The sequence below is a fragment of the Corapipo altera genome, unplaced genomic scaffold, assembly GCF_003945725.1.
Source record: "Corapipo altera isolate COAL_440 unplaced genomic scaffold, ASM394572v1 61, whole genome shotgun sequence".
In the NCBI taxonomy this organism is placed as follows: Eukaryota; Metazoa; Chordata; class Aves; order Passeriformes; family Pipridae; genus Corapipo; species Corapipo altera.
In genome coordinates this window covers 4386487-4399146 of record NW_020884910.1, presented here as the reverse complement: position 1 = coordinate 4399146, position 12660 = coordinate 4386487, and the positions used below count along the sequence as shown (strand labels likewise).

At 45.5% G+C, this 12660-nt stretch overlaps 1 protein-coding gene across 3 annotated transcripts in view; it reads right to left on the bottom strand.

Annotated features, from left to right (window-relative positions):
• Positions 1 to 12660, bottom strand: part of LOC113952041 (galactosylgalactosylxylosylprotein 3-beta-glucuronosyltransferase 1-like) — a 29411-nt gene that overhangs the window by 9282 nt on the left and 7469 nt on the right. For 2 of the 3 annotated variants that reach the window (XM_027653719.1, XM_027653716.1), the window contains exon 2: positions 240 to 388. In XM_027653719.1, the coding sequence (XP_027509520.1) occupies positions 240 to 351 (112 nt within the window). In that variant the 5' untranslated portion in view covers positions 352 to 388. The remainder of the gene's footprint in view (positions 1 to 239; positions 389 to 12660) is intronic. The other variant, XM_027653718.1, reaches the window with a different exon arrangement.

The following is a 12660-nucleotide window of genomic DNA, read 5'->3' as shown; positions in this document are numbered from 1 at the left end:
ACATCTGTCTGAAGTCAGTGCTCAGCACAACAGCATCCTCTCCCCAAAGCCAGCCTAAGATACATGTTTAACACACTCTTAAGAACAGTTTATGTGCCTGCTGTAGGCAAACCCTTAGGGGGCCTTCAGGCAACCTTATCTTTGTTTAACCCATCCCACTAGAGAGCATCTCCTATCAGGATTTGAACCAGCAATCATCACAACCACCAGCATACTGACAGCAGAACTCTTGCACTTACTTCTCAGCAGGCTGAGGTAGTGGGTGGTTGGGTATTGGTGCCACAAGGTTAGGAGAAGAGCCCATGGCAAGGCAATCAGGAGCGTGGTAAGAAGGTTACGTCTCCTCAGCATGCTGCAGGGAGCTTCCAATGCCCAGGCATCTCTCTACCTTTCAGAAAAGAAAAAGAGTAAGGCCTCCAAAATATCAATCATCACAAATGCAGGGAGACATGATAAATGTTTGGCCCTGATTCAGCAAAGTGTTTGTCTAAGTTTACAAGGAGCCCCATTAACATTGCGGGCCCTAACCATGTTCCAGCTGCCCTGACCAACTCTGGTGCTACTGAATAAAGCTTTTAGCTATTTATGTTGCTATAAAGAACTTCCACTGTCCCATGATGAACCCACTGTCCTTAACTTAGGGTTGTTCTTGTTGCTGATTCTGAAGCCAGAGAAGACTGCTACTTGCCCCCTCTCTGGGACTTGTGTTCATTCCTGAGCTTTGTGGTGACCATTTAATTTGCTTCTTTTGTACAATTTTTTAAAACCGTGTGAAAGATTTGTGTGCCTCCATATGCAAGTCGAGAAAACAAATAATGTCAGGCATCCTCAAGATAGCCAGCATCTCTTTCATCTCTGTGGTTTTAATTCATCCTCCTTATGCAGATGCATTGAGGCAATCAGGGATGCATGTTATCACCTACTAACTTTTCCATGAAATCCCTGCCTTGGTTATTCCACAGTGCTGGTGATGCCTACTGAAAGTTTAATTATTCCACATCACTTTCTCCTTCTGGCTTCCAGTGTTTGGCCATCGCAGCACTTAGTTTAAATGACAGACTTCAGGGTATCCAGCAAGGCCCATCAGATCCTCTTGTTGTCCTGGGCTGAAGGCCAGGGAATTTTATGGGTACTGAAGGCCAGTAATCTGAAACCAGAGTCCTCAAAGGGACCTAGGCACATATTGTTCAAAGACAACTCCTTGTCAAGGATTTGGGTCTAGCAGCTCCTCATCTGTCCAAACGGGAAGGATTGCCTTGCTTCAGCCTTAGAGAATGATGTGAGAAGAAACATGACAAGTAGTTCAAAAGGGCTCTGCTTTGCAGTGACAGCAGCCACAGGGTACTCCTGGAAGTTATTAGGAAATGCTATTCTAAATTTATCCTCTGGGACCTTCTTAGAATCTGTCTTTAATTGTTTCCCTGACATTTCACCTTGGTGTCCTGAAAAAACAAGGATTATGCAATTGCAGGGCTCATTAGTGCCCTACCACCAATAATTATCAAACCTATTTCAGCCAGATCTGACAGAAGACTAGCACATCTCAGCAAGTCTTCAAGTGGATGCACATAAGCGTTCCCTGTTAAGGTAATTACTGCTACACAAGCTCATTCCTTGTTTGGCACCAATGATACCACACTGGAGCCATCCCTCAAGGGAATCTACTTCCACTGACTGCTCCCCAAAACAGCCATTCATGGTGATAATCTCTAATGTTTCTTACCTACTCACTCAGTTAACACCATGGTGCCCGTTTCTCTACTTCCAAGCTATCAAAAACTGGTGAAGAAGTGGGCCAAGGAACCTGTGTGGCTGGGGGCACATAGGAGTGTTTTGGTGATGCCAGCAGGAGCCTTGTGCAGCAAACATGCTGGCTCTGCATAGCTTCATTGGGTTTTGATGACTGAGTCCTGGGAAGGTACAAGAGTCCCCTTCAAGCTCTAATGCCAAAGGCATAGGTGTTTGGTAAGCTACAGATCCAGGCTGGACACAGGGCAGAATTATATTACCCACACCAGGGGCTGCTCTCCCTACAAGAAATCCCTTCTCTTCCTAACACAGCACTGCAGAGTAAAGTTTCCATCGTTCATGGCTGTGAAAACAGACAGAGCCACAAAAGAAATCAAAAAATTGGTAATAACAATAGCAGATACCTAGGTCCACTCAGGCTCCTTGAAGCTCCTGGCTTCCTCTGGTAGCTTGCAATTACAAATGTCCCTGCAGTAGAGTCAGGCAGCCAGTGCTTTTTCCCTTTAATAAAAAGACTTAATTACACAGACACAGTTTCTATGCAGCAGGCCTGCCACTGCTGCAAACTCAGGTTGCTTCTGGAGGGAAAGAGAGGAGGAGGCAGCAGTGGCAGCTGTGTTACCAAGAGAGCACAGAGGAGAGTGGATCAGAGTTAGAAGATTTTTTAACGAATTCCCTTTCTAGTTCTTTCTCCTCCTCCCCCTTCCAACCAGCCCTGTTCATGCTTCCCAAACACTGCAAACAAGTGGAGATGCTGTCTGTGTGTGCAGCTCCCCTGGTGCTTTGTGCTCATTTATTTCCACATGCACCTTCTCTCTATTACTTTTCCAAAGCAGGCAATGCTGAACAAGTTAAACCTTGCATAAAGCCCTGGGTAACTTGTGAACCTTGCAGAGGAGCTGACTTTAACCCCATTTTCAAAAAATATCACTTGGAATACTTTATTTTCTCTTTAAAATGGTGCCTTCTCTCCCCCACTTTCTCCCCCTGTATCCATCATGCTTGTGCTCTTCTTTATTGCTTTACATCTTTCACCTGCCTTATCTCAATCCTTAAGAGTCTCTTTTCTTACCTCTTTCCAGGACTGCAGGAATCCCCTGGCTTACTAATAATTTTAGCCTTTGTCTTCTATCCTTTCCCACACAAAGGCCCTTTGCTTTCTCTTAATGTCCACCCTGCATAGAATATTTCCCACAAAGTGGTCCATTAAAGCATCAGCCTATCCTTTTGAAAACACAGCATCAGAACCCAGTCACATTTCAATGCCTCTGAATAGCCTGCTGATGGCCCCAGTGGGGCTTACAGAGGTTTACTGCACATATTTTTACCTACTTTTTATAATTAAAAACAAAGTCTCCTAAGTGGTTCAGATTAATTGCATGCCTGCTGGCAAGCATTACTGTGTGTATTCTTGGCACAACCAGCTACCTTCCTTCTGCCTTAAACTCTTTCAGACTAGATCCTATTAAATGAGATTGAAGATCAGAAGAAAATTTTGTGATCATCTAAAACCCATCTCCAGCGATCATCCGGTAATTCCTGGGTTTAAGCTGTAGAGGGCAGGGACTATCCCTTAATGTGCTTGTACAGTCCGGCACTGATCCCAACAGGAGCCTTTGGATGTGCTCGCAATACAAATATTATTGATTGTACTCTCTTGCTGGCACTTCTCCTCCCTTGCTATTTCTCCTGTCCTGCCTATTCCCCTTTCTCTTTCATTTTCTTTTTTTTTCCCTAGTGTCTCCTGCAGCCCTTGTTTGTGTTACACACCCTTAACAACATTAGCTGGATGTTTGATGGATGCCTTCAATATGCTGCCTGTAGCCTTCTTGAGCTGTTTTCCAATTACACATCCCTCTTCTTAATTTCATCCATCAATCTTCTGTTCTCCATTAAAAAATAAACAAACACACACACAGAGCACAAAACTGAGCATGATAGGAACAAAATGTTTCTTGTACTGCTTTTGTTTCACGCTGCTTTGTCAGACTTCTCAGTTCCTGAGATATCACACCATTCAGTCTCCGTTTAGGCTCATGTCCTGATGCAGGGGGCCTTAATCTGAAAGGATTCAGGAGAAGAGAACCAGAGAAGCACACAGTGGGAAGAGCCGAATGACCCAGACTGATACTGAAGAGAGGTAAGATCTGGCCGAGGTTCAGAGCATTGCATGTGACCAGTCCCTTCATCTGCTGTTGACTAATTACCAACAATTTGTTACAGGCAGGATAGCCCAGATGTTGAGAGAGGGATAAGGTTTCCAGGCTGGAGAACAACCCAGGCAGTGACTTTCTCCCTGAGCTGCAGAGGAGTTTGAAAGGACATGCTGAGTGAATGGCAGAGAAAGGTGAAAGTTAGGGAGAGACCCATCTGACTGGGGATTATCAGGCTGACATATGAGTTCAGGTGCCTGCAATTTTTCTGCAGTCATGTTGAGAAGCTGCTCAATTTACATCCTCCTTGATAACTCAGAAATTATTAGAGTCACATGGGCTTCGGTAGTTCTGTTCTGAGGTTTTGGTTCTGCCCTCGACCTCCTTATCTGGAATAAGAACCACACCTTTTGAAAAGTTTGGTCTGCAAGAAAGGTGATTTTGCAGCCTCTCTTTCAGGGCAGCCAGTCTGCCCGAGCCAGGCTTAGAAGACCCTGAATGCTTAACCAGCCCCAGGACTGTACAGCTATAGTTGGAGACACAGGCTGTAAAGATCATTATCTTCCCAGAGGGACAAATTTCACCGTTCAAAGTGTCCCCTAGGAACATCCTGCCATCCAGTGTAGAGATTTTCTAGGCAAGCACTCAAAGCAAACTAGTCTCAGCTAACAGAGCCAAAAGTTTCAAGAAACACTCGCTTATCTCGGTTTGTACCATGTTTGCAAGCCTACCATTCTGTGCATACCCTGGGAGGAGAGAGGCGTGGAGAGCGGAAGAGAGAGGAGTGTGAGGGGCAGAACTGGAGCAGAGCTGCAGGTATATGCAGATGACTCTTAATTTCATGCACTAAAACTGTCAGCAGGGTTTTTGGTTTGTTTTGCCTGCATTTTGCTGCCTCTCTCCATCAGCCCCTATCCACCTTGAGGAAGTCCATGCAGATTTCATGAGATCCCTAACTCCCGGTGTGGGAGATGTGATGCTGAAGGCAGAGCAGGGAGCTTTCAATTATTGATGAGAGCGACCTCTCTTTAAACAAGGAATGCATAATTCATGACAGCGCCGGTATTTGTGGTGAGCAGCACCGGCTCAGTCTCTGCTTTGCTGAAATGCACAGGAAGCTGCTGTCCCCTCTCCCCCCATTCCCTCGGGCCCATCAGAGCCCTCAGCCGAAACTACAATAGTGTTTAAAATCGAGACAGGCCAAGATGCTGCAGCGCTTCCCCTCACCAGGCAGCTGCCTGCCTGTTTGAGATGTGCTTGATAAAGTGAGAGGATGGATTCAAGGAACCACAGAAGTGGGTGGAATGGGTTATTGCTCTGGAATAAGCAGGGGTAATTACTGTGCAAACACAGCCACACAGGACATTTCTCAGTAGTGAGACACCTCTGACCCCAAGACAGATCTGCAGGAATAGCATAATTGTAGGACAGAAAGGATGGGCTAGATCTAAAGGACAGTGCGCGAGGGTTCACGGTCAGCTGTATTTTTTGTGGGGGTGGGAAAGAGAAGGGGAAAAGGAAAATTTGGTTTTCTGCTCAATAAATAGCAATTTCTCCCCTAAACTCTGATGGAACTGAGTGGCTGAAAAACAAAGGGAAAAAAAAAGAAGGAAGAGTATTTTTTTCCAGGAAGGGAAATGTTAATTATGGAATCATGGATTGTTTTGGCTTGAGCAGCATTTGTGCATCTGAAAGATTGTATTAATGTCTGTTTTGAACGGTCATAGAATTATAGAATAATTGAAGGATATGGGTTGGAAGGGACCTTCAAGATCATCTAATGGGCAGGGACACCTTCTACTAGACCAGGTTGCTCAAAGCTGCATCCAACTTGGCCTTGTACACTTTCAGGGATGGGGTGGCCACAAGCTCTCTGTGCTGGTGTCTCTCTACCCTTAAAGTGAAGAATGCTCTCTAATATCTAATCTGCACCTACCCTCTTTCAGTTTGAAGCCATTTCCCCTTGTCCTATCAGCACACACCCTTATAGTAAGTCCCTCTCCAGCTCTCTTTTAGGTACCGGAAGGTACTTTAAGGTCTTCCTGGAGCCTTCTCTTCTTCAGACTGAACAATCTCAATTCTTTCAGCATGACTTCATAGGAGAGGTGCAATGAACAGGGAAGAGAAAGGCTCTCTCCTAAACCACAACTGGGATCTTGACCTCCCGGTAGCACAGGCAATGTAGGAGACTGTGGTTCTGTCTGAAGATGGAAGAATGTTCTTCTGCTAGGGGTTTTAATCCTCCCTCTGCTGCAGACCTTGTGAATGCCTTCAGGCAAGTGACACCTGCCATCTGAATGAGGTGAGCACTTCTCTACCACTTGTGGGGACAGAGGGCAAGGGAAAATTAACTGAGTCCCCTGGAGAGACAAAAATCAGAGAACTACAAATAATAAAACAATACAGGGAAGGATGGCCAGGTCCTTCCCCAGGGCAGGAAGAGCAGAGCTACCAGCAGCTGTGGGGTTTCAAGGCTCAGCCCCATCTATACTCTGCCCCTTGGTGAGCAGGCTCCTGTGGGGAGAACTTCCCCAGGAAGTGAGTCACTCTCAGCGAAACATCCACCCTTCCCAAGTTCCTTTGCCTTTTCCTCAGATGCAAAGAAAGGATTCATCCTCTCCCTGCCAGCTCTGATCCCTTCACTGTATGGGAGCGCAGTTACTTCAGCCCAGAAACCAGACTTGTCCTTGGGGAATACACTATGCACACCCCCCCAACCCTTCACTGCCCACATGAACCCAAGTCAAGAATCTTCCTCCAGTCTTGGTCCATAAACAGCTTGGCATGGTGCCTTTCCCAAAAGCATCCTTACCCCAGACATGTGGCTTGCGTGGGGGAGCACAGACTGGAGGAGGGTGATGCTTTATACAGGGCTTTGTTCCAATTTAAAAAAAAAAAAAGGCTGAAAAACCTCAACAGAAAACAAAAAGGAAACTTTAACAAAGCTAATTAAATCTGCTGGCTATGTCCCATGGGAGCCAATACCTTAGAGACAGCACGTGGCTCAGCCTGCTATCCCCAGGTAGATCAAGGGTATCCAGGCACTATCTGGGCTATCAGCAGGAATGGAGATAACCCAGTTCGGATAAACGTTAGACCTTGAACTTGGCTGCAAAACTCATCCTCGCAGGGAGCCTTCCGGAGCCTGAAAAAGGAGGTCTAAACCAGGCTATTTTTAATGAGCTGAGACCCAAATGTCCTTCACAATCGACCCATGCAACCTGTCACCGCCCTCCTGCCCCCTAAGCATTGGCAAGGGTGGGCTGTGACTCTGAGGGACACAGCCATCTGCCCCATCACAATTTCCCTGCACTGCAGAGCTGTAACCCAGGGGTGCCAGAAATACCTGGAGAAAGATTAGCAACTCAAGCCTAAAGAGAAGCAGGTGGTACCAGATGTCTCCTGAGAAAGCTAGCTGTCTCCTGAGAGACCTCTAAGCTTGGAGTTATCCTCTCTTGAAAGGAAAGTCGGGGGCTTATTCAAACGTCAGCTTCTCTCCCCTGCTGCTGAGCTCTGGCAGAACTGAAGTCCTTTTCAGACGCTGATGACTATTACAGAATAATCATTCCAAACATATCAGCATGAATCAGCCCAATATCTGCATTAGCCAACAAAAAAAGGGCTTTTTTCTTTTTTTTTTTTTCCAAAGAGGCAAAATAATTCTAAGGAAGCAAAAACAATAGCGGATTGTTCCAAAGTTTCTGTATATTTCATTCAGATCTTTCCCTACTGAGTTAACAGCTGATGCCTGTTCAGCAGGAGTGGGAGCTGTCATTTTACAGATTTCTTACAAAAGCAGAAAGGAAAAACCCATAGTATTTCCTTCCAGAACATTTTCAAAGATGGAGAGGAATTACTTTATCAGAGAAAAAGGCATTAGGCATTATTTGATGGATAATTATATTCCACAGGTGCTTGTTTTGGGAGGAAAAAAATCATGTTGATCACAAAGCTCCTTCTAAAGATATGAGGCCCAAAGGCCAATGCTGTTCCTGTGGTAGCAGCCAGGATGCAGAGACAGGCTTTGATCTTAGCTATGTGTCAATATGACATCAAATGCAGACCTCCAGAGGAACATGCTATCACTAATGCACACCCTTGATTGATTTAGATAGCTTGTTTTCCTCCTGCTTTCAAAGGCAATGTTGAAATGCTCTTCCCTGCTGGACTTCCTGGTTAGCCCTAAGGAGGTCAAAAGAAAGCAAAGGAGAAGCTGCTCTGGCTGAATTCAGAGTGCAAATGAGTGAAACAGCGATTATGCCGTTTAAAATATCAATGTAGCTGAACATGTTCCCAAAACCTCTGGGAATACTGACATTTTAATGGTTACATGTATGTGCTGGCACCCTGAAGAATCTGAAGTCAAGATCCATTATTGCATGGAAGAACTGTGGGCAAGAGAGTGCAATGCAAAGGCAAGAATCCCCCCGAGTTTTTATTTGGGAGTGCTGGCTGAGTTATGTGATCAATAAAACCACCAAGAAAACAGCAAATTTGTGTGGAATGTTTTTGTGGGTGGCCACTCCATATAGATTAGCACAGAGAGGACACTGACCAGCCCTGATGAGTTGCTATCACATCACGCAGTTGTTAGTTGTGTGAGAAGTAAAAAGAGGAGAAACATCACTTTGATCTCCCTGATGGACATTTTTGCCGTTGCAGTTCTCTGAACTGTGTGAAATACACTTGCTTTGTAACTAGCTGAGATGGTCCAAAATGCTAATTCTGATTTCTTCCTCCAAATAAATCATCAGCACTCACTAGATTTGCCACTTGCTGCGCAGCATCCGAGCGTCATGCAGACATTTTTATAAACAAATGTAGAATGGAGAAATAAATTGGCACCTAGAGAATTGTCTTTTGCAATAGATATACGTTATGGTCCACTGCTTGACTTGTACCTTCAATGCCACAGCTGATCTGTGTAGCTTGGGCTCGATTAAAAGAAACAGTAAAATGAAAATTAGAGTCAGAAAACAGTGTTTATTTTTCTGCCTTCTGTATGTGAAATGAAAAGAGAAGACTGTGAAGGAAAGAAGGGGCAGGAAGGTGATGGCCAGTGTCCTGCTGTGGCTGCCCTGCTGTCCTTTCCTGTCCTATCAGGGAAGCTGTTGACTCTGAACTATGGGCAGGTCACATCTGAATTAGGTGCCAAGGTATCAAGAAACCCATATGCAATTCCCACCTCCTGGGAATGCCACAGGAGCAGTTAGTGCAGTAGTTGAAATATCTAACTTGGACACTGGCAGCAGCTGCCAGAAGATATTGAAATAAGTTTTATTTTGTAGAAAAGGTAAGCAGTGGATCCATTTGGGTGAACAGATGGAGCTGAAGAGTAGCAAAAGTCAGTGCCCCTTTCTGACAAAAATCCGAGCCTACTAGAAAAAAAAGATACGGGTTTTGGTTTCTACTTTTCCATGTCTTGCACTGTGAAAATGGAAGAGTCTGTTGGGAAGGTAGGGAAGGTTGTGAGGGCAGACGAGCTCAGCACGAGAGACAAACTCTGATCTCTCCCTTAGAGTACATAGGGTTGCCATAGGGCTTGCTTGTACAGGGCTTGCTCTCTGCCATGCTCCTTAATTGCACCTGAAAGCAGACAGGTCTAAGAGTCATCTTTATACACAGTGTTTGTGAACCTTCCCTTGAGAGGGAGGTCAGCCTATGCTGTATTGTACTTGTGGGCTTACCTGTGAAATTGTGTGCTTCAGGCTGATCGAGACCTGGATGTATAAGTGGGTGATGCTTCCCTCCAACCTGGTAAGTTGCCTGCTCTGTCTGTTTCCTGAGTTTGAAGTATCATCTTTGCAGAAATACAAGCAAGAAAATCCTGGGAGATGCCTCTCCCCAGCTCTTACACCTCTGCAGTCAAGGTTTCTGGGCCGTGCTGTCCTTCCTACCTTCCTTCCACATTCATGGGCTGCCAGTTGGCCTTGGACAGAGTAACTCATGAATAGATACTTCTGGTTGGAGAGGAAAGATGAACTAGGCTTTTTTTGAATCCTCCTCTGCACTTTGAGAGCCCTTGGAGCTCACTTCAAAGGCAGATCAGGTTGGCCTGAAACATCAGGTCAAAGAATGGTTTCTTGTTAAAATTAAAAGTGGGCTGCTGCTGTAAATCTGAGAGGTGGATCTGAATCTGTCCTGATTGTGGGGGTGAATCTGGCTCTCTCCTTCTGTTGCAGGGAGGAAAGGTTGCTCTGGTTATCAAAAAACTGTGTGCCTTGGGTCAGGGTGCAGTCTCCCCACACACAGAGATGCTGGTAAAAGTGGCAGCTGCAGAAGTAGAAATTGGATCTCTGGAAACTCGGAAATGCCTTAAAAGAAGGGGTCAATTTGTCTTTACTGGACAATGAACTCCTTTCCCCGTAGCATGCTTCTGGTTGCTTTTCACAGACTTTGTCCTGAACTAGATTCCGTACATTAAGTGACTGTTAACAACCTTTTTTCTCTGTAGTAAAGTCTCCTTCTTCAACTTATCAGCTCTTTCCCAGCAGAGCAATGCTGGGTGTTACCCAAACTGGGCTAAACTTAGGATGGTGTTACTAAGGTTGCTCCCACCCACATCCTTCCCAAACCCCTGCAAGTGTGTACACACCCTGCATCTCTGGCTGGTGCCTGGTGTGCTGGTCTTCTGTTGACAGTGGTCTCATGTGTCCTCAGCGTGACAGTCACCTTGGTATTTCTGAGCTACAGCAGCACAAGACCAAAAGCAGTTCTTTGTGAGGACGTTTCTGGAAGTCAAGAAGTCAGGTGAGGCATTCCTAGCTTTCCATATGCACATGTGAACTACCTCTATCCCTTACCAGCTCCACAAAAAATAACCCTGAAGGACCAGTAACACTTCCTAGACAGGGGAAACATCAAAAAACCTCTTGGGAAGGAAGAAGGAAGAAACTGGACTTCTGCTCCTGCTGCTGTAACTAATTTGTAGGCCATCTGTGTTTGTCCTGATGCTCAGGTCAGGACCCATATTGGTGTAAGGAAAGAAATACTTAGTATCAGATTTTATCACTCTGGTAAGTGTGTTGCAGGAGGGAGCATAAACAAGCAGAAATCTTGCTTAGTGATTATTTTGCACCAGTGTTTAACAGTTCCAGGACTTGGTTTGACTTCCAGGGAGCTACAATCCAAGCATGGCTTTGGCTTGATGTACTATGAACAAAACTTGCTGGGATGGCAGTTTATCTACCACTGAATGGGAGCTGGTGTTGACAGGAGAACCACAAGTGTCCTCTGCAGCACCTCCAGAAGAGAGTACTGGGTGGGATGAAGGGTGCAGAATTTGTCTAGCAGACTAACGTGACTGAGGGGGCAAGTGGGGAGACTGGTCATGGTACAGGAACAGTGTAGGATTTGTTCTCAAGCGGGTGACAAGAGACTCCATGCATGAAGACTATTGGAGGTGAAAAGAGCAATTTTAAATTATCCTTTCCCAAAGATTTGTAAACTATTGGTTTGTAAACTTGGTGTAAACTATATTCACCCCCAAAAGTCTTCTAAAACACAGAGGTCAGTGGTAATGATCTTAGCAAAGTGCTTATCAATGTCCTCTGACTTCCCTTGTAATGGAGCTGCTGATGCATATCAAGTAATAAGAGATCTGTTGTGTTTTTCTAAATGCTTCAAGAATCTTATTCTAACATGGAAGTTAGAAACTTCACTTCTGCTGTAAAGAAAGCTCCTGTTATAATTAGAAAACATACAGCCGACCATTGTAGACTTGAGGAAAACAAGAAACAGCATAAGAGTTGCTAAACAGAATGGAAAACTGTGGCAGGAAATCTGCAGTATATGAGAAAACTGTGGTTTAAACATGGTTCAAAATGGCTTTTTGTAATCTCTTTGCTAACTCATGCTTTCTTCTTCCCAAGACCCCCCACAACATGCAGGAATGTCCTGGGAAGATGTCCTAAGGTGTTCCCATTGGCCCCTTTTAACCTCTTTCTATTGGTTGTTAACCCCTTCCTGCAACCTGTAATTGGTTACTCTGTGAATCCTCCTAAGCCTATAAATGTAACCTCCCCAACAATAAACTCTCTCTTGCCTCCTCTCTGTGCCCTGTGTGCTGTCTCTGTGGCTGCCATGGGACCACGTGGGGAGGGGAGAGCACCTCTCCCCTCCAGGCTCAGGACCTGAAGAAACCCCTGGCCCTGGAGTCTCCCCCCCAATCCACTCAAGCCATCGGAAATGGTTCCTCAGATGGAAATGGAACTAGAACTGGGCCGCCCCACACCATGGGGGGAAAGAGATCCAGAGAAAACACACTGGGATTACTGGAGGAGCTGTGGAGAAGACTATGGTCTGACACAGTGCAAGAGGTTCTAGTATCCCACAGTGGAGGGCAGAGGTGTAGTGAAGGAAGAGCAGGGGACTGGATTGGAGAGGACACCTGAAATATCTAGTATTTTACAAAACAGAGGCTGTAAGAGGTTGACAGGAGCAGGATGGAGGATGTGGTTCCAAGGGAAAAAACAAAACAAAACAAAAAAACAGGATGGGGGAACAGGGTTGGCCAGGCTGAGATCTGCCACTTAATAGCACTCGACAAAATGCAAATAATTTCTCCTTCCAAAAGATCTGCCAGGAGATGCCTCAGCTATCTGGGGTCAGTGCTTAATACTCCTACCTCCTTTCCTATTGCTCCACCAAAATGAGGAGCTGGCACACGTCTGAGGGAGGAAAGAAGCTTGCTGCAGACCTTGAAGCGGTAGGATTTGCTAGCTTGCCTCTGACTGCCCAGTGCAGCCCTGAGATACAG